This window comes from Perissodus microlepis, chromosome 10 (genome assembly GCF_051167445.1).
Source record: "Perissodus microlepis isolate ML-2025 ecotype Zambia chromosome 10, ASM5116744v1, whole genome shotgun sequence".
In the NCBI taxonomy this organism is placed as follows: Eukaryota; Metazoa; Chordata; class Actinopteri; order Cichliformes; family Cichlidae; genus Perissodus; species Perissodus microlepis.
Genome location: NC_140470.1, coordinates 3,533,719 through 3,556,634, shown reverse-complemented (window position 1 = coordinate 3,556,634; position 22,916 = coordinate 3,533,719). Strand labels below are relative to the sequence as shown.

Sequence of the window (22,916 nt, the reverse complement as noted above, 5' to 3'; positions counted from 1 at the left end):
TGCGGGTTTACAAGATCTCTCTGGGTAATTAAGTGATTTGATGCTTTCTAAGTGACTGTAGGTGAGAATGGATTTCTCTCTCTCTGTTAGCCCTATAATAGACTCTTACCTGGCTAGGGTGTAGCTTGCCTCTCGCCCTATAATGGTTAGCGATTGCCTCCCAAATTAGAAAAGTGGAAGACAATTGACGTCTGATTTGTAAAGCGCCATTTCAAAGATTTACAGATGACCATTTGTTGCTCTCATGTTGGTCCCCATAAGCAGTCATATTTGGGTGAGACAGTGCAATGCTAAGTTATTTGCTAAAGCTAGCCAGCCAGGTTTTCAAGCTGCATTCATGACCATCTATATCAGGGGTAGGGAAACTGTCCTGCTGGTTTTAGATATGTCCTTGATCCAACACAGCTGATTTAAATGACTTGAAGTTGTCCATATTCCTGGTAATGAACTAACCATTTGATTCAGGTGTGTTGACCCAGGGTGAGATCTAAAACCTGCAGGACACCCTCCCTTGAGGCCTGGAGTTCCCCTGGTCTAAATGATAACAGACTGCATTGTAACTGCAATAAATATGATCTAGAAAAAACCAACGGCACAACAAGCAAATCATAGAGGTACTGTAAAGCCAGCAAAGCTAGCAACTACAGACACCAGCATCCACCTGTTACTTAACAAACACACCTCCTTCCAGTTGAAGAAGAAGCTGATGTGACAGAAAAACCATTTGTAAGAACATAAACATATTATGATGGAGGACAAGTACAAAAAAAGTATTTATTAATTCATTTATTAGTTCATTTAGGAATTTATGTATATATAATTCTTCTATTTATTGTCAGTTAAATGATCAAATAATGAATTGGCCTACTTTATGAATGTGTAGATAATAAAAAGGTCGTTTGTAAATGAAATTGCAGATTCATATTTTATTGCATAATTCATTAATAAATCACGAAATAGCTTTCCACTATGTGATCACTCGGTAACTTCACGGGTAAGTGTGGTTGTTTTCTTTACCTTCAGTCGTGAACACAGCTACCGTGGCATTTAAGTACTGCTTTGCTCTGCATTGTTGGTGGCAGGAACACGGAGGCCAGGCTCTGACTGTGCTGCTGTAGTGCTAGGACGTCATCCACGCTTGACTGACGCGTGAGTCACGGCAGTTCTTTAAGTGCTTCAACGAGCCTAACCTGTAGGGCCACACGCGCGGGAACCACTGCGTGATTTGTGCTCTGGATCTCTGAGCAATGCTGATATTGTCAGATTCAGTCCTAGTTTGTTTATTTAGACGTGGATCTGATTATTCTGTGGCGTTTTCAGAAACGTCCTTCAAATGGTTCAAGCGTGGGCTTTTATTGCCCCGCCGCCCTCTGCATTGTACCTCAATACATAGTGCACTGTGGGCATGGAGCTCAGTGTATGGAGATGGGCTTCAGCATAGCCTTTGCACGCCTTTTAAGGCCCTCCTTATGTGCAGTAAAGCCTGTGGACTGCTGGACACGACTCCCGTTTGCACGGTGGAGGAGCTGTGACGCGTCCACATCACCAATGCAAATGAGACCGACTACCCCTCCTTCTCGTCCCCATCACCTCCTCTTTCTGTATCTCTCTCTCTCTCTGACACACAAGCACATACACACGTACTGCCTGCGCTTTATATCGCCGTGCCAGCCTTTCGGGGCGACGGAAAGCAGCGCTGGCAGAGAGAAAGAGAGAAAGAGAGAGGGAGAGCGAGCTTATATAACAGCTCTGGGAAACGCCGAGGACACACTCGGTGCACAATAAAGCGAGGAAAACAGCGATCTTAACGGCTATAAACTGATTAGTGATCGCGCAGTGGAAGGATGCCGCGCCGCTCCGGTGCTGAAGGTAAGCCGCATGGTCCAACATTCAATACTGTAAATGGTGGAGGCACAGTGAGGGGCTTTTAAGATGGAAGACCTCGGCTTCTTAAATAGGTGATGCGTGTTTACTCTCGCTTGTGATTCATTTGCCTTTCAACCTGCCATCCCGTTCCACTAAATCAATTCAGCCACGCGTCTTTGTTTTTCACCTCGAATACACAACCGCGAGTTATTTTACGCGTAAAAACGTGGAGTTGAACATAACTTGGGCACTTGGACACGATCGGAGACTGTTCACTGAGCAAACTGTTGCTTCTATCATAGGGAGCATCACCGCACCCCTACTTTTTTGAGGGGGGGTGGAGTGTGTCTTAGAAGGCCTGAGATGAAAAGTAGAGCTGAAGGGCATGACGGTGTGTGACGGCCACCGAGACAACGAGGCATTAATGGATCTCATCGGATGTTCACTTCACTGCTCCACTCTTCAGTCAAAGTGTCAGGCTTCAGAGAACACTGCGAACACCACAGTGTTTTTAGCCTACATATTCAGCGATCCTCAACATCTCATCTTTGCATGTTTTCCCCCACTCATCACTTATTCATCTCTCCACGGATGAGGCAAGAGTTTGTCTGCGCACACTGCTATGATAATCCCCATTTCATAAGCACCCATAATGCGCTCTCCAGACAGTTTTAATCACATGATATTTTTTTCAGTGAGATAGTTGAGATTTGGAAGCTGGGAGATAAGGTCAAGAATGCACTTTGAAACCACAAAAGTTCGGTGTCATTTTAAAATCAGGAATCGCAACTTTGGGCAGCAATATGATATAAAAACAAATGCGAACAATGGAAGCAATGGAGCAGCACCATGGGATTTGTTGCAAGACGCTGCAAGACAGAAACACAAGCCAATATGTCAACATAAGCCGTGAATCTAATTCACCAGTCGGGTTCATCTTTTCCTTTTCATTGTGCTGACATATAGAGAAATACGCTTGCATTAAATCTAGCTGCTGCTATTTTTTCTGTTTTCTCCCCCCAGCTTACACCCAAGGATCCCCTTGGAGTCACTGACCACAGCATTGGATATTAAATCTTTCTGGTGTGATACATCCATTGTTACACTGCTGATCTCAGACTCTGTGGCTCCAAAAGGACCAAGACAATGTGTGCACCTCTGCTAGATCCTACAGGTCTTGTCATTATTATGAAGTTCTAAGTAGGTTACAGATCTGCTCTCTCTCCTTACTCGTCAAATGGCCTTCCACTGAGCTGCGAGACAGTAAACGGTATAGGAATGGTGGCACCCTTCTACAAGCTGCACTGCCTCTTGAAGCGGGCTCAAATGCTGCTGCTCTGCTTGGGCATCGCCTATCTGATGGCAGGCAGCATCCTGCTTCTACAGCGCTCCAGCATCAGAGTGGCTCAGCCAAACCTGGCCAGCCTGCCCCCCCTGTGGTCCCTCTCTGCACCTCCTACTGCCCTCAGGACTGCAGGCTTGGGCATGAGGGCACGCTCCAGATGGGTTGCCATTCAGGCTGCGTCTGGAGGGGGAGCCAAGGCAGGAGGGCGACACTGGACTGCTTCCCGAAGCCTGGGGGTCCAACACTTGCATCATCGCTGGTTTCACAGTCTGCTGCCAGAGAGTCCAGAGCAAAGAGTCTCTGTCCAGAGAAGCAGCAGGCACAAAGGTAAATAACTGTGCACAGCTATGAATTTGTCTGCACATTGAGCTGACACTGTCCTGCCTCTATCACTTGTGGCTTGACAAGGTTCACTGCTGTTTTTAGTATAGCTAACTAGCCAGCAGACAAAACAAGCACTGGTCACTGCATCGCCCTATTTAGATGTATTAGTGTGCCAGTGAAGTGTTAATGCCATTAACGTGCATCATGACAAATGCACGATTCTTTACGTGGAGAAAGATCTTCTCCAATGACTTCTGCTGAGAATGTAGAGCTGGGATTTTAAACACTCTAACACATTTTAGATCTGCTTTTCTAAAACACCGGGACCTCTGCTATGTCACTGACTTGCACCTGTGTGGCCTTCTCACAAACTGTAGGAAGGCCACACAGGTGACCGTGGCCAAGCTTGGACAACTCTTCTGCCATTAAATTAAAAACATATATTACAAAGTCTATGACAACACTCTGGGGGAAAAGTGACTAAAATACCCTATGAGCATATTGAGCCGACGGATTTCCCCGTGAACAACATATCAGGAGCACATATGCACGTTTATTTTCTATTTTTGGGCTTTCTTTTTTGTTCAGATGGCCAGGGGCTGGGAAACCGCACTCTCTGCACAGGACTCACATAGTGCACTCACAACAAGCTTCATTCGACATTTATGAACAGCTAATCATGACCTTAGAACATTTAGAAGAGCTTCATTATACATTTATATAACATTTTACATTTGGTTGCTTCAGATCTTGTAGATGAAAGATAGAGCTCACTGATCCTCTCGAAACCAGAAGAGTAAAAAAAAAAAGGCAGGCGAGCACTAAAGTAGCTTCCAGAAAATAAATTAGTAATTATGAAGCTAAAAAAACGATATAATTTCTTACTTGCACTCTCTGCTAAGGAGCCCTCACCATTACTTGAGTACTTTGAGATATCCATGGAGATTTACTCTATTGTTTAACTGTGCCTGTCAGCGCCTTTGCCATTTTGCTGAAATGATAAATACATTGGAATTACCTTCGGTGGAACATTTGTTCTTTCAGCCCATTCTTGAAAAGCATCCCGTAAAAGCTCTTAATCCTTTTTTTAAACAGACACTACATGACCATTCAGTCACTAAGTAGGGTAATACAGATGAAAAATGTTTGAGGCAAGAAAGAGATCAGTTTCAGTAACAGCCATCTGGCAAAGGGTCTTTTTTAAAAAGTATTACCCAGGACACAGAATTCAATTACCCAAGTCTATTGTGCCACAGGCCCTGTGAAAGTAGCCGGTTGAAGGGCTTAGAAAAAAGCGTATTTTTGACACCGTTTCTAAACCAAGTATATGCATTATTTCAGGATATCAGTCCAGATAATAATGAAGCAATCACTCGAATTCCACAACATGTATTTGACACTGAAATGAAAATCATTTACATGTAAATGCAATATTTAATAAATACATTTAAATTAAATTGTCTTTATATTTCATTAAATCGTAACAAGTGTCACTTTAAGGTGCTTTATCATGTGAGGAAGAGGCCCTCGAGTAATCCAGAGAAAACCCCCACAATCAGACAACCTCCTATGAACCAGCACTTGGTGACAGTGGGAAGGAAAAAAAATCCCTCTCAACAGGAAGAAACCTCCAGCACAAGCAGGCTCGTGGATGGACAGCCGTCTGCTGCAGTCACTTCCCACCATGACTAACACATTTTTAGCCTAGCTTAACATAAAAACCAGACGCTGGTGGGTCTTGTCAGCAGCTTCCAGCTGCTGTTGCTGGACTTTGAGGCAAGAAATATCTCACTGAACCTCTAGTGGACTGATTCCAAGAAGTCACTGCTTCTGATCAAAAAGCATTTCTGTAAATGGCACCCCACAAAGTCACCATTTAGTTTTTGTGTTAAGCAAACAAACTCCACCATGATGGCAGATTCACACACACACAGAAAGGTGAAAAATGTTAACTGGAGACTTTACTGATATTTGGCCTTCTTACCTCAAATGAGAACCAAAGTAGCAATCTCCATGCTAGCTGTTTTTACACTAATCTAGCAGCCTACGGTCTTTACCTTCATATTTAGTGTAGCGAGATAAAACAAGCATCACTATTTTCATCTAAAGTTCTGCAAAAGGAAAATATTTCTGCATAAACCTTTAAATGTGTCGTCAAAATAATAGAAAAGCAGAAAGATGTGCTGGTTCCAGCTCCTCAAATGAGATGTGATTGCTGCTATTGTGAACGTTTGTGTACTGGACTACTTGCTGAATAAAGAAAACCTATGACAGTTAATTGACTTGGTAGCAAATGAGTTAATCGAAAGATTAAATTATAATGAAAGTAGGTACAGTCTTAGAGACAGTGTTACATCAATATCAGTTGCAGCACCATGTCTAAAATTATTTAAAAAGCGCTTTCCTATTTAGTAGAATAGGCAGTGTAATGGAGAGGGGAAATGCTGCTACTTACTGTGAGTCAAGCAGTAATAAGAAGCTAAATCAGGACTATCATAAGGTGGTTCAGCCAAGGTAGGCTGCCATTAAACAGCTCTTACCCATCCAAAACAGTCTCGTTATCCAAATTTCACGGCTTAAATCTCTGGACTGAAGCCCAAAAGCTTCAGGCCAGCACACATTATCTGAATTTTAAAAATGTGATCATGAGTTACCGTCCCCTGTTTGTATTAATCACATAATGAAAACAAATACTTACAATAAAAATCCTTTAAAAGAGATTTTTTTATTTTAATAACAAATGTGAGGACAAGACACTCTTCTAGGTGTAGGTGGTTAAACATATCTCTCTATGGTAGCTCATTTATTGGCTGTAATCTGCTGACATATCAGTGCCGCTACGCTCTGGACTTCCAAAAAGGTGCAAAATCCCAAAAGGCATTTTCATGATTTTAGTCTTTATCCCATCTTTATTCAGTGGCTGCTCTCACGCAGAGGGTGTAGCAGTAATAACATCACACAGCCAGATGGAGAAGTTTGCACATGCATTTTCAGTTTCATATATCCATGGATTCAGGAGCTCTACCTGTTCAAACATTTTATAATAAACGTCAGACATGTATAATACTTTGTATCTGCTGCTGGAAACCCTACACATTGCAGGAATGAGTGACAAATGTATTTATATGTAAAGTACAAATAAGGAGAGATGTGTAGATGGAGATATTACAAAGTATTTGAGTCTCTGGCAAAGTTTCACTCAGTGCTGTAAGTGATTTGTACACACAGGTGGCAGCGGTGCAGTGGTCTGTACTCATGCTTCCGTGTCCTCCCAAAGCCCAAAGGCACACGGAAGAGTCCAAGTTGCCCCTTGGTTTCGCTGGGAGTCTGATGTGAACGTAATAGGTCTCTGCATTAACTCTGTGATGTGACTGGCAACTCTGAACTTCAGACGAAGAAGAAAAGCTATTTCCATCTGCAGTAATTTATATTTTGCACCATGGCTCTTTCCTGAAGCCTTCCATGCGGGTATGTGGAATGTTTGAGTTAGGCAGAGGAGCAGTTCAGAACAGAGCTGGCGTCAGTGACAACAGATATGACACCGAATAAGTCAGAAACAGAAACAGGAGATTAAGTCAGAAAAAGAGGAGCCGGGCAGGAGGTCGGTTACAAGGTGGGTTTGCAGATAAGGAGCTTAAATAGCGTGCCCTCTATGAAATAACCATTTGGATATGTGGAAGTGTATCGGATGTGTGCTGCTACTGAAATCAGTTAATCTGCAGCTGAGCTTGACTTTGTGGCTTCCCTGAATTAATGCTGCACTTGATTTTGTCCTTGTTAAATGCTTTCTCACTACTGCAAACACTCGGTTTGGTTCAGGCGAGCAGTGGCGGCTGTATAGAGCATGCATCATTCTGACACGCAGCTCCTCCGCATAATGTCTAGACAAGTTCAGGGCAGCAGTGTGTGTGTGAAAAAGTCTTAACAGTCTTAGGAGTGTTGTGTTTTTCAGCATCCGACACCCCGTTGAGATGATCCTCCTCTCATCCTGTCTCAGGTCAGCCTGTAATGCATCGAAACCCTCTTTGTTGTCCTTTTTTTATGACGCTGCTCACACTTGTGAGGGTTTTAGTATGTAGATCCAGCAGCGAGGCTATGAACCCCCTTCAGCAGACTTTAATGGACACACACAGTTGCTACCCGTGGCAGCAGCACATGTCCTCATTCTTGGCCATCCTGTCATTAGCCTCCTCCATCCAATCCTGCGGGGAAGAATCAGCTCCAGCTCAGCCATCTGTCTTGGTGTTTAAGAAAGCAGCACAGTGGCAAGCCAAAAGTGCAGTCGTTTCTATCATGTCTGGGAATTCAGGCTGATTCCCTCCATTAACCCTGAGCTGCTGTTGCCCGGGGCCTCTTCCTCACTTTGATTAAAACAATGACCTGCACCGCCGGGTGGCTGAGAGGCATAGGGGGGCATCACCTTGGGTGATGCCATTTGAGTTTCTTCTTTGGTGGTCCCAGCCTTTCAGTACTTTGAGGCAGCAGCTACCGTTGTACTCCTGCATTTGTTTCTTCCTGACTCCAGCACAACAGGCTGGATACGGTGATGCTTGGCCTGCCAGAGATTTCACAGCCTATTGCGTGTTTCCGTCTTGTCTGCTCACCTTGCTGCACATTCCATCAGTCCCCGTCACATGCACCTCTAACACTTATTAAATCCTCTCTTTGACCAGTTGGCATCGGCCTATTTCGCCACTGGTAGTAAAGTGAAAACAGAAAGCCAAGCCCTTCATGTCCTTAAAACCTATAAACATCGATACACGTAAATTCATGTTAGGGATTGCAAAATAAACCTAAAAGCCAAGTATGTGCACGCACTCCATCCACCAAAAACTCAGTTCCTAAAGGACTAACAACATCTAGCATGTGGCCTCAAAACATAATAGTGTCAGACTTGAGGAGGAAGATGGAAATTAAATCTGCACACAAAGAAATGCATCAGCTCCCTCGCACGCTGAAAATGAAATTTATAAAGAAAACTTTAATGTGTCAGCTGAGCAGAGTTTGATGTTGCAATGTGGCAAAGACAGGGATTACATCAAAGACTGAATCTGGGTTACATCTTATATGGTGCCTTAATCTTGTCAGCACATCATAATAGTCTGCTGTAGCCTATTATGCGTTACATCCTTCTTTCTGCACGGGTGATTTTTATTCTAGTGGAAGTAAATAGGTTCACAGTAATGCAGAAATACCAATCATCTACATTGCTGGATAAATCAAGCATTGCCATGTTATAATTTAGTTGGATGTTATGGCTCACGATACATGCTGCTGTGCATAATAACTGTGAGTAAGTGATGACGCAAAGGCTGTTTTGGCTCTGCCAGTCTTGGAGAATGTGTCCGGAGCCAAACCGAAGATGCCATATCAAGTTGCAGAGGAGTGTGTCAACGTGTGTGTATGTGTGCAACATGGACCAAACACAAACATGGACATACACAATTTGTCTCATTTCTGTTTGATTTTAAAAAACAAATGTGTTCTAAGTTTGCGAGGCACTACGTAGGACATTATTTAGTTTGTCAGTGGTGCTAATGGTGATTATTTTTATACCTTATGAGTCTGTCACTCAGTTTAATTTGGCCAATAAAGGACGATAGGCGAAAACTAAGGGAAAATTCCAAGGTCAAATAAAAGAAAAAAAAATGCGTTGCTGGAAATCCGTCCGTTTCTTGAATGACAAGTACCCGATTCCTGTTTTATTATTAGATTTGACCATAAATGTGCACTTTTCATTCAGCTGCCTTGGTTTTGTGATTGCGCACGCTGAGTGCCACCACAGGACTTTTCTGCCTGAATGAATTTTAATTTCACATTTCTTTTCTTCATATAGGAACCTACATCGGATGCTTCCTTCACAACGCCAGCGATCGAGCCCTGGGAGGGACCATGCTTTACGACCTGCGCAAAATGACCAGTTCTTTGTGTCAAGACACCTGCTCGGAAAGGTAATGCGTTCACAGCGGGCTCCTGTGAAGGGACCACAGAAAGCTCGCTGTGTGAGTAAATGCTTTGGATCTCAGTCTCCTCCATGAATGCCTCCTGTGTTTTGAGCTATAGCGGAGAGCCAGGTGGCTGGATGACAGTAAAAGATGAGGGGGTGAGGAGTGAGAGAGGGGAGAATGAAGAGCAGGCCAGGACAGAAGGCTCGATCTGTTGCAGAAAAAGGAAGAAGGGAGGTGTTTGTGTGTGTGTTATAGAACGCTTAATGAGCTGAGTCCAGCAGTCGGTGAATAAATCAGTGGTTAGATATGTGCTTTTCCTGTGGACGTGCTGTGGTGTGAAAGTCTCTGACTGGGTCAGCGTGAGCCGAGTAATCAGCGCTGCCACATCCTCAACAAACCTGTTATTAAACATGTAGAGACAGGTGGAATTTTTCAAACACAACTCAAAGAATGACCTGCTTGAATTATTCCTTTTTATATGTTAGCAGCCAGGAAGCAGTGCATCCCCAGTGAAACGGGAACAGCCGAGGACAGATGGATGCTGCCAGGCGGATAGCTGGCGCTTCCATCTCAAATGCAAACCCGCCCTCTGCCTGTCCACATGGAAGGCAGTCTCGTTACCTGAGCGAGCCAATTACCGCAATGAGCAAAAGTAAAAAGTCAAGGCAATTTATGAGCAAGCTTCAAAGGACATACATGAAAAGGTCAGTTTTGATGAGGTCTCTGTCTTTCCCAAGGAGCCTGGATAAAGGAAGAGGAAAGGGGGATGAGTCACAAGAGCCTTGATATGTAAAGTACAGATCAGAGGTGACTGCACTGCAGCCAGAAAAAGGCATTACACAGTCAGGAGAGTGCAGAATGAAAAGCACTGATGGCTATCACGGGGAAACTGTGTGTGTAAGCCCGGAAACTTTGAGTTAAGTTTGAAATGTTATCGAAAGTCCTGTGGGAAAGCATAGCCAGAGGGCAATAGCTTCAGGTTATGGATTGCCATTGGCTAGGGCAATAACTATCAGTGTGTGTGTGTGTGTGTGTATGTGTGTGCAGTGGTTACCAGTTTGCAGGTCTGGAGTACGGAGCCGAGTGCCACTGTGGGAATCGGATTAGCAGCCCTCGGGCTCCGGAAGAGGATTGTAGTCTGGTGTGTCGGGGTGAGAGGGGGTCTCCCTGTGGCGGCGTGGGCCGTCTCTCCATATACAAGGTGGAGGAGCAGCTGCCAGGTCACAGAAAATGTGAGTCGATTTCCCTCAGGGAAGACACGGCACCGTTTACTATTTATACCCTACACGGGCTCCGCAGATGAGTGAAGAAATGACTGAAGTTAAATTCTCAAAACACAACAACACAGAAAAGTTAAAGCTATGCACTCCCCACACCACCATCTATAACGCTGCCACATGCCGCTGTGCAACCAAAGCCTTATACATACAGCACATTTGATTCCTCTGTCCAGGAACTAACTTAGAGAAAGCGCCAACAATCAGATGACTGGTATAGATAGCAGTTGTGTTATTGTAAGGGTTGACCTTACCACATAAAGGACTTTGTTGTGATTTGGTGCTGTATGAATACAACAGAGTTTAAATTGAACTGAATTTAGTACCACAGGATCCAAAGTTTCTACTGTCTCAACTCAACATTTTCTTCTTTGGTGAATCCAACGTTTCAGAGGTATACTGCCATCAGTTTTTGTTGTTTTCTTTTCTCTAGTGCAGGGTGTCCAACTCCCACACAGCTGAATCAAATTGTTGGATTACCTCTTCAGCATGCCATCAAGTTTGGCAAAGGCTTGGTAACTAGTCATTCATTTGATTCAGTTGTGTAGGAACAAGGATGTGTCTAAAAGCTGCAGGACAGTAGCTCTCGAGGACTGGAGTTGGACACCCCTGCTCTAGAGATGTTGTCAAGTTGGTCAGCGTGTCACTTCCACGGTGCATTATTCATATTTTGTTGGTCAGTGAGGATGCGTTGTCGATGCGATGAGGGAGGATTGTTTTGGAGACACAACCAGAGAAGCATCTTTCACATTCATCATCTTTTGTCTGGAACCACCCAACATTACTCAGATTTTGAAGGTTTTATCGTCATTTACTTCCTCTAAATGTATCTACATATACTTAACCATAACTTTGCTTTGTCTAACCCAGTGTTGGCCAATTACTTGAATAAAGTACTTAGTTACTAATTGCTGATTACATCTCCAAGAAAATAATCCCATTACTTTACTGATTATTTATTTTCAAAAGTAATTAGTTACTTTATTACTTAGATACTTTTTAAAAACATGATACACAACCTGAATAAGTAATAAAGCATTAGGCCTTTCAACCAAAATCGATCTTTGTCTGCATAATCCATCATATAAAATTGAATCAAATGGAAAAGTCACTTTTAAAAAATTGTTTTATTAGTTTTAAACTTTTATGCATCAAGCAAAAATTAAATTGTATCCAACAGTCTCTGATTGTTGCATATAACGTTTAAACCTATTTTCTGCATTTTCCAAGATATACAATAAAATAATGTTTTGTGTAAAACACAGCAGAAAATAAATAAAATCAAAGATTCAGCTGCACTAAGTCCTGTCGCTCTTGAATCTGTTTTCAGTTGTTTAGCAGGAGTGGGGCCTGTGGAGGTTTGCCCGGAGCCGCAGCGGTCATGTCATGGAGGGGAATGGGAATTTCACATTCCCGTGGTGGCGTGCTGGGTGCTTGATCAGATTTGAAGTTTAATTTTTCGCTGTTCCTGCCACGGACGTCGCACGCTCGTACGCCATTGTCATGAGACACTTTCACAAACAAAATCATGGTTTAGTAACGCAGTAATGCAGCGTGCTTACTAGAAAGTAACAGTAATCTATTACTTTATTCCAATAGTAATCACTTACTTTACTCATTACTTGAAAAAAGTGGTCGCATTACAAGTAATGCGTTACTGCCCATCTCTGGTCTAACCTAACCACTCCGGAAAAATGAAAACGTCTGATATGAACCAAAGAATCAGATAACTTTTGGGATTCACAGCTAGGAGCAAAGAAGAAAGTTAAGTGAATTACAATGAAAAGCACAGCAGGATAGGATGAGGATTTGTCTTAGTGCATAGTGTTACAGAAGGAAAGGGAAAGGTGTGTGAAACGGTGGGGGCTTTATTCAAGAAGGATTATCATAAAAAGGTATTTATCAGCCCGTACATCAACACACACACACACACACACACACACACACACACACACAAACAGCTTGAGCTGATTTGCATAAATGAACCGATACCACTTGTGACTAAAATGATGCATTGTATTAGGTTTACACCTAATGCAAACTAAATTAAGTAATAAATGGAGCAACAGCGAGCACATATTTAAACCATGAATAAATAATGAGCAAACATTTAATATGCTACTAACAGAAAAAAAAAATGCACTGAACTCCTTCCGTAAGAAAATGTAAGCATGTAATAGTGTTTACTCTCCACTTGTCTGAGTCATCTCAGACTGTGTGACAGACTGGCTGAGATGTGTCAGCATTTCTTTGGCTGATGTTTAAATTGACAAATCCTTCCATCGCCGTTCCTGCGGTCATCATATTTGTCTGATGCACACCTAGAAAGCGGGCTGCATTGCTGCGACAGCCATCTGCGAGCTGTCATCTGTTGATGTTCAGACATGCATGAGTGACAAATCCTGTTGGTTCTGGTATTGTTGTAGTATTTGTAATGCAAAATAATAAGAAAAATATAACGCAGCAACATCCTGTTCTTTGTTATTTTTCATGCCATTGCTTCCTCTGGGAAGATGATCTTGACAAAATTGTGTTACTGTGTAACTGGCAACTGTGCTTTGTTGTTATTCCACTCCTTTGCTTCTTTGCAGTATTATGCCAAGTGTAGCTTTAAATTTGACTGGTGATATTTTTTTGGAGTCAAGTCCAGTTCTTGGGTTTGTCACCCCCAAACATGTCTCTTTTCATTATGGCGAAATAGCAAAAGTTTTGATCTGACCATAATAGTTTATCTCTGTGATCATCTGCAAATTTCAGTTTGAAGAAGCAAGAATTTCTTTCCTGGTCGACACCGTCTTAGACCATGGCAATGTGAATCTTGCTTCACTGTAGACAGTGACGCTGGTGTTCCAGCGGTTTTCAGTTCATGACAGGTTTGAGCGTTGGTGGTTACTGAATACACCCATTCGATTTCCTCTCATATGCCCACATAGCAAAATTGGAAAGGCCCGGATCTGGCCCACACAATGTGCTTACACATGGTCCACATACCACACAGAATGACGGCCCTTTGTTGGCCCAGATGTGGTTTGCCAGAGGTGGCCCACACATTGGCCAGCACAAGGCCAGTTGCAGACACACTGGTGGTCCTGTGCTGGCCCAGAACAGTTTCAGCTCTGGCCTCAGATGTCAGCCTAATGTGTACTTTAATCAGCCCATATGATAACAACATGTGCCAGAACATAATAGTGCAAAAGTAACATGACAGTGAATCTTATATAGCGCTTTTCTACTCAAAGTGCTCTATACAACATGCCACATTCACCCAATCACGCACTTTCTCTAAACTGAGTGCTTCCTAACTGCATTCATACACATTCACACTCTTGACATGCAGACTGGAGGAGCCAGGGATCAAACCGTTAATCTTCCGATCAGTAGGTGACCTGCTCGACCTCCTGAGCTACAGCTACCTGGTGATGAACATGAGTAAACCCTCACTAGGTTTTGGATAAAGTGTACACTCACAAGCCTGTCAAACCTGCATTTGAAACCATACCATAGCAGTATAGTATTGCAACATGGCATTTGGGTCTTCTAACTAAAATAGGAACATAAATAGCGCCATCATTGCCAGACCTGGCCCACATCTGGTTGACATACACCCTGCCATGACACCAGTCAGTCAGAAGTGCCAGCTTGATGCCGGATCTGGGGAAGATCTGCTTTCTATGAGCCTGGGCCACATAAACCAAACCATGGGCCTGGCCCATATCTGGATGACATACCACTTACCATGCCAGAAGTCAGCCAGCAGTGCCGGCTTGAGACCAGATCCGGGCCAGACCTGTCTGCTATGTGGGTGAGGCTGAGAGTTTAGGTCTTCTTCCATATCCTGGCAAAGTGGTGACACATCTATATAACTTGTACATAAAATTGTTTGAACTGATGATCTTGGAATGTGCAGTTATTTAGAAATGGTTGTAAGAGACCATGCTACTCATGCTGATCTACAGTTCCCCTTCTTGCTGTTATCGCTGTGAGTTTTGGTCAGTCCAGTCACGTCTGTCAAATTAAATCATTTTTGTGCTGGCAAAGAGAAACTACCAGTATAGTCTACCATGATTGCTAGCAAAGAGTTAATTACATTGGTCTTGTTAAAAGTTAAAAATCAGCATAGAACTTTTAGCACCACTTATTAAAATATTTAAGAGTATATATCTACGTACTTCAGCCTGTATGTGTACTTTTGAGTCTGTGTGCATTAGGGAAAATCCAAAATAAATGTAAACTTATTTTTATAGTCATTAAAGACGTATCCTGTATTCCACCCTGAAAAACAAACAGTTCAAAGACATCATTAAAAGCTTCAAATTACCATGACATTCATGCCCATGATGAGTGTACATAAACCTCTGACTGTATATTATTTGACATTTACATTTAAGTAAATACTTAAAGTTGTATTATCTTAGCAGGATGTTGCACAAAGTTAATCTGCCACTTTTAAAATGTCAAGCTTTTAACCTGTGTTGCTGTTCTGGATGGTCCTTAATGCTTCATTTTCCTTTTAAAACCTTTTTGACAGCTCATTACTCTTCTTTGTTTTATGACTAAACTCTTGACTGAACTAAACTAATTGTGTATTAGCCCCACAATGACCACGACAAATCCAGCTATAATGATTATCCATAACTTTTTCTTATAAAAACTGTTTTCACTTGTGTAAAGATTTGCACCCTCTTCCTGTTGCAGTCAAGGGCAAATCTATTATATAAGCAGCTGATGATCATAAACAATATTAATATTCATGACTGGAAGCTTCGGCGTCTCTGGAGATTTGCAGCTGACTTGTGAATGTATTACACTGTGTACCAGAATTCAGCCAAGTATGGAAAGATAATTATCGCAGAAACCCTTTGCATGTACATTTCTTTGAAAATCTGACATTTGCTACTTGTTTGTATAGAAATAAATGCTCCCCAATGTTGACCAAAGCAAGGCAAACCCTTCAAATGTGTTTTGCAGTCACTAGCAGAGCGCTATTCCTTATCATCCCCGTGTGCGTTTTTCCTCCTTGCAGTCAGAAATGTGCACTACCGGGGTTGCTTCAAGTTGCTGAAAAGCATCATCGGCACCTTCCCCGTCTACTCCTTTCAGCCGAACCTAACCACGCAGTCCTGCATCGAGACGTGCACTGATAAGGTTTGAATTTCTCCTCTGCAAATTACAGAAATGATGATCAATTTATTGCACACTCTACTTGTGGTTCTCCACTCAGGGAGCTGTCTTCTCTCCCTGGAGAACACATGTAGGAGCACAGAGCTCTCTGGATTTTTGCTGAATATTTTAGGTTTAATGTGTCTGTAATGAGATGTAGATACTCTGCATCCTGCACTGAGATCTTACTCTGTGCAGCTGTGTCTCCTCCAAAAAAACAGAAATATGGATGGTAGAAATATTGGCAGTGACTGCAATATGATTAATTCTCACCGTGCGGTGTGTGTTTATGCATGCATATCATTTCCAAAAAAGTTTCGCTCCAGTTTCCTCGTGTTGTGACATTGAGCATTCTAACCTCCTGTTACCTGGCAGAGTGAGGAAAAATAAGAGAGTTGGGATGTTCTGCGGATTTTTTCAGCTGAGTAAATGGTAAATGGACCGGTTCTTATATAGCGCTTTTCTACTCTGTCCGAGCACTCAAAGCGCTTTATACAATGAATTCATTCACCCAATCACACAAGCACTTCTTCTAAGCTCTTAAGTGCTCTATCTAACATTCACACACATTCACACTCCGATGGATGCATCGGAGAGCAACATTGGGTTAGTATCTTGCCCAAGGATATTTGGCATGCAGACTGGAGCAGCGTGGGATCGAACCACCGACCTTCTGGTTAGTGGCTGAACTGCTCTGCCACCTGTCAGGTGGCATCTGAGCTGAGATGACAGATCACCCTTAGCTAGATTAGAAGTCTTTGGAGAGAAAAATTGGTGTGATGAGTCATATGACAACCTGAAGAACATTTGTGCTTTTGGTTTGTAGGAGCTCCCACTGGCTGTGTTCAAGAAACCCCACTGTTTCTGTACATGGACGTCATCTCTTTTCAGTCTCAACCAGCAGTCGGACAACCAGCAGTGTGTGGGGAACCACACCATCGCCTCTGCACTCACGGCCTCCGCAGAGCCTGACCACTACCAAGTTTACCATACCCCTGTGCTTGGTGAGATATTTGTTACACAATGCAAAAATGTGTCAGTCATCTGCACGTGTTTTTATTTGTAAACGTATTATTTTGAGCCCATCCCACTGTGCCGTGTCAGTCATTTTTTGCTGATCATGCAGTGTAGCTAAAGTTCCAGTCTTGCTTTAATTCTAAAAGGTTCCTAAAAGGAACAAAGTCCCAACTGAGAGACTTTCTGTGACTACTGTGTTGTTTTCTTGGGGTCAGATGCTTAGTAAAAATGAAAACAGTCTTCATCCCAAATTTCAGCTCTGATCTGTGACTTGCAATCCTACTGCAATTTGTGCCACGTAAAGAAAAAACTCCATTTCAGGCTCTCTGCTACAATACATACTATATATTCTCATACATATTCTGATATATTCTGATATTCTGCTGATATACAACAGCTGAAACAAAAAAATTGTGCTTCCAGACTCCAGGTGCAAAGAGAGGATGTTTCTGCCTCAAAGATCCAGTTCCCTTGTGGCTCTCTCTAGTTTTCCCGGGGCAGGCAACACCTGGGTACGACACCTGATCGAGCTTGTGACCGGCTACTACACTGGCAGCTTCTATTTCGATGGCACGCTGTACAACAGAGGTGTGGAGAGCACAGTCCGTGTCCTGAAATGAGAGTTTAAGTGGGTGCTTGATGAAATATTGCCCTACAGCTGACTGTTATCTATTCATTTATTCATTGGTACCAGGTTTCAAAGGCGAGAAGGACTACTGGAAGAGTGGCCGCAGCATTTGCGTAAAGACCCATGAAAGTGGGCAGAAAGAAATTGAGATGTTTGACTCTGCCATCCTGCTGATTCGCAACCCTTACCGCTCCTTAATGGCTGAATTCAACCGCAAGTGCGCCGGACACTTAGGACACGCCACAGATGCCCAGTGGAAGAGTAAAGGTGATGTAGTCCAATAGAATGAAGTGGTTTATGGCTCAGCTGAAGGTTGCTATAGTTACTGCTGCATAATGTCCTGCTGTTGATGATACAACAAGAGTAGACAAGAGATGAACGTCGTGAAACACCTTTATATTTACAGGCCAGCACTCAAGACTCACTCCTGAGCACCAGACAGCCACCCTTTAAGAAAAGTCAAACTTTGTCTAAACTTTGTTCAAAAGTTGTCTTTTTACTTTGTCCCACTAAATAATTATCCGTTGAGTAAAGTCTAAAAAATGGAATGTAGCATTCAGGCATAGCAGACATCAGATCACACCCTTCATTGTGTCTCGTTTGTGGCTTTTTGGGCGAGTCTCTGCATGGTCATATTGTTCCCACATACTTGGGCGGTATAGCGAGATTTATGGTCGAGCATAGGTGATGTGTTCACTGTCCACTCCAGCCAGGAGACCGCTTTCCAAGCAGATGCTTGCATTACCTGTGACAATCAGAAGCAATGGGAATCTTGGAGGGCTGGATAGGAGTGGTTGAAACCGTAAACGTGTACGCAGGCGGACCTTTGCGGGATCGTAAATCTCGTTATTGGCGCCGCTGCGGTTAGGGTCGTCATTTCACAGGAAGAAGGTTCTTGGTTGGTCGTAGCTTTATGCTTTTCACTTTTTTTTCTAACAGATCTCAACATCGTCTCTTTAATATCTCTCCTCACAGGTTTTAATTCAACTTTTTTACAAGTCGCTTGAACTGAAATGAGTTTACGGGGACTACATTCACCTATTTAATAGTTTTTATTTGCTCTGAGTTTTTAAATGTCTCCACTCCATACCGTGGGGTTAAAGAAGACAACATTCATGTTGCTCACAGCACTGAAAATATTTCATTTTCAAAAGACAGTGAAAAAGCAGTTTCTTGGTCCCACTGAAAGCTATTGACAGAGTGTTCTGAGGATAATGCAGAATACAGATGAGTGTGGACTGAAAGCTGCTGCTGTGGCATCATGCTGCTAAACCATCACCATGCCGCATTACTTCTTGACAGTTTTTTCTTTGTTTCTTACAAAATGTAACTACAATGTCTCATGTATAGTTTAAGAACGTAATGAATGTTATAGAAAAAAAGTTAAAATATCTCATTTCAGTCACAGTTGAGTCCCAAGCTTAAAAACACCTCGATGCGCTCATCAATTCAATTCAATTCAATTCAATTCAATTTTATTTATATAGCGCCAAATCACAACAAAAGTCGCCTCAAGGCGCTTCATCAACCCTTGTATGTGGCTATTGGCTGCTCTTACACAAAAAACGCAAACAAAATAAAACACCAGTTCCACAACCAGTTAGTGAGATCCAACAACGAGCCAGCCTGTCTATACCACAGGCATATACACACACATGCTGTATTGTCTCCTCTCTGCCTGCTTCCTGGCTGACATTCCAGTTTCTCTTTTTTTTCACACAATGATGAATGATGTTTATCATCTGATTGCAGTGCATGAAATCATTTGATTTATAGTCTTCACCTTGGGAGTAACTATGTTGAAGTTGTACTGCCGTTTGATATCCACACAGTGGAGCTCTCCACAGTTTTTACGCATATTTTTTTCCATAGTTTGTGTCATAACCAGCTGAGTCCCATCTTCCACATTCACACAGATAAACATTCACTCAGATGATCATTTTGGACACGTACATTTTTTTTTACTTAGTTCTGCAATCAGTTCCTTCAACACTGACACAGACACAAAAATGAAAATTCTGAGGAGCATGCACTATATTGATAAAATCCAACGTCTATGTGTGATTCCTGATCAAATTAGCTATAAATAATCCAACTGTACCCTCTTTCACTTGCAGAATGGCCAGAGTTTGTCTCCAGCTATGCCCCCTGGTGGGCATCTCATGCTGTGAGCTGGCTGAAGTTTGGCCGTCGCCTCCTGGTGGTGCATTATGAGGAGCTGCAGCGAGATCTCCTCCCCCAGCTCCGGCTCATCACAGCCTTTCTAAACGTCACTATGACAGAGGAGAGGTTTCTGTGTGCAGAGAGCAACCAAGATGGGCATTTCAAACGCTCAGGGGCTCAGCGGCCCTCTTTTGACCCATTCACTCCCGACATGAGACAGATGATTGACTCCCACATTCATGCTGTTGACCAGGCGCTGCAGAGCAGGAACTTTAGCGGACTTCCACAAGATTACCTCCCCAGATGATGATGTGAAAAGGTCACGAGGTAGTTCTTTAAATGACTGGTACAGCAGAGGTGTGTGAGAGGAAAGGTTTCCACCGAGTGCTACGTGGGGAGCAGACACACGCTGGCTAATGTAAGAAGCCCACCTGACTCTTTAATAAGCCAGTCACACTGTGAATGCCCGTAGAATCAGAGAAACTCTTTAGAGGTCACTGGAGAAACATTTCAGTTCATTGTGAAATTCTACAGAGAACAGGTATGAAAGCGTCAAGGCCAGGACTGCCTCTATGCAAGCAGCAAATATGATGATTACTCAGAAAGGATTTGTTAGCCAGCAGATCTGGATGTATCTGTGTGTCCTTCAGAGCTGCTGCATGCTGTTATATGGACATGAACTCAGAAATATGGTGATGACAATGAAAACTTCTCCAAACTGTATGAAATGTTTCTATTAGCATTTTATTTCATTAAATGCGTTTACTTTGAGCTGGGTGCAGTTGCGTACACTGGCATCACTTGAAACGTGTCTCACTTTATTGTTACCAGGTGAGGACAGGTGTGTCTCCATTTCAAAGGTGACATTGGGAGGGTTTGTGTATCTGCTGTTCAGCTTGTCACAAAGAAAGCAAACACGTGTGTGCGCTGTAGATCTCTTAGCAAAGGACTCGCATATTCCAGAAGTGCAGATGTTTTTCAATCGTTCCTGGAATAACCTGGGAGAACAGTGCCACCTTGTGGCTGAATTTGCATCTATCAGTACTACAAACACTGGTGCAAATTCCTTTCTCTGCATTCACCATTACATTTTTATTTTTTATTTGAGTCACGTTCTTGTATCTGATATTAATATGAAATATATCAAGGAGACATAAATTGAATGAATTTCACCATAGACTGCTCAGAAACTGTAGCACAATCAGCACCTCTCTGACATTGCTAAAAAAAATAACACCTCTGAAAATGAAAGATTCATGCAGGGCTGCTGTCACTGTGTTCATTCACTGCAACAGAGATGCAAACAACTGATTCCAGCAACGAGCTAAATGTTTGCCTCCTCTATCAGCCACATGTGAATGTAAGCTTTACTCCAAAATCCAGTCCCTGCTTCTATGAGCTCATTTTGGACTACTAACCACTTAGAACTTTGTTTTTGTAACAAGTATCCCATTTCACTGCTGACAATATCTACAATCGGGACCTCTTCTTTGTCCGCTAACACTAGATAACCCCACCAACACCTGTCTGATACAGTACGTCAGAACATACAGGTGAGTACAAAGAGAAGATTTGAGACAGTAGAAAGCTTCTAAAATCAGGCACAGAAAAAAGAGACAGAATGCAAGAAGGTGGACATGCTGCTGCTAACGAGGTGGTTTTACAGGGGAGATTCTCCAGACAACACAAAGCACAGCCTCACACCAACATCACATTACAATAGAAACTTTGTGTGTTGTTCCATTCACACACATACTCATGAAAAAGAAGTCCGTCCAGTGTTCGGATTAGGATGGTATTCTTAACACCAGAAAGAAAATATGCTGTTTCAGGTGGATACATGCATATATATCCATCTTCTATGAAACAAATAAGTCCCCTTTAGCCACCGTGTGGCTTAAATATCAGCTAGTGTCTGAGATCAGTCTGCTGCAAGTTGTTTTAGAAATTCCGTCCACGTGCTACATCTCTCTCAAACCCTCCAACAGTGTGATGGGTTTCAAATCTGCATTGTGACTAAACCAGCCAATGACTCTGCCTTCTTTCTGAACCAGTATTTTTGTCCCGTTGAATCGTCTACTTGCAGTCCATCGTGGATAGCTTTTACTAGCCTGTTTTTCAAAGGATGTAGGGTTCATAGATGAATAACCAACTGCTGAGTCTCCAAGGCAGCAAAGCAAACCCAAACAAGAACATGTCTATGCTTCAAAATTACTCTCCAGAATAGTTCCCCTTCATTTGTGCCAAACAAGACTGCTGTTATTGTGGTCAAACAAATTTCTCTTTCATGTCCAGACTGCATTACTTCAACAGGCCAGGTCTTTACCTCCATGTTCACAAAGTGTTGTTCAGCTCCACTGTTCCTGTTGGACAGCAAATACGTTTTCTGGGACACCACTCGTGCATTTATGATCGCGGACACATGCATTCTGATACTAACAGTTACCTGATGAGGGATCCTGGAGTCTTCTTTTCACATTAAACAGTAGACTAGTTAGGCTGAATTTGTTGGGACATCCAGTCTCACACAAATTGGCAGTCATTTACAATCCACTTGTATGTGATTGTCTTTACGGTGGAATTATTCATTTTAAATAATTTGAAGCTCTTTTTCGTATCCTTTGCCAGATGAACAGACAGGTTGAAGAGCTCTTCAGTCCTCGGCATGATGACACCAGACACTTCAAAATCAAAGAGGTCATCACTGCCAGAGGTTTGAATATGTCACGTTTCTAACTCAAAGAAAGCTGTACACACTGGAAACTAATCTAAAAGTCACTATTTAAATAATATGGATGATTTAAAAAATCATGTAAAGTTGTTGAATACTGTGTGCCATGTGTTAGTGTACCATCTTCACTGATTTGTTTCAAAGAGGATCAAATGTTTAGTTATTAAAATACAAAAAAAGTGAACAATCCATTCAAAATTTCATTTAGTGTTGTTAATTTTTTACATCATCTAGTGTTAATACGTATTTATTAGTAACAGTCAATGACATCTTAATCAATAATATTCAGTGACTGGGAAATAGTTGGCTTATAAAATAACTTTTCAGTAATTATCCAAATGATGTTCTGTATATGATACTTGTTTTGGGACAGCTCGGTGACACAGTGCCATGCTGCCTTGAAGCAAGAACGTCCTGGGTTCATCATACAACATTCAGCATCATTAAAAAAGTCCTG

General features: G+C 42.4%; 1 protein-coding gene across 1 annotated transcript; it reads left to right on the top strand.

Annotated features, from left to right (window-relative positions):
• Positions 1-1,612: 1,612 nt before the first annotated feature.
• Positions 1,613-20,499, top strand: wscd1b (WSC domain sialate O sulfotransferase 1b). The gene is made up of 9 exons (XM_084941506.1): positions 1,613-1,869; positions 2,890-3,538; positions 9,372-9,486; positions 10,531-10,715; positions 15,784-15,905; positions 16,747-16,924; positions 17,361-17,525; positions 17,632-17,832; positions 19,683-20,499. Exons 2-9 carry the CDS (start codon positions 3,145-3,147, stop codon positions 20,033-20,035), a joined length of 1,713 nt encoding a protein of 570 aa, XP_084797632.1. The 5' UTR covers positions 1,613-1,869; positions 2,890-3,144; the 3' UTR covers positions 20,036-20,499.
• The last annotated feature ends 2,417 nt before the right edge of the window (positions 20,500-22,916 follow it).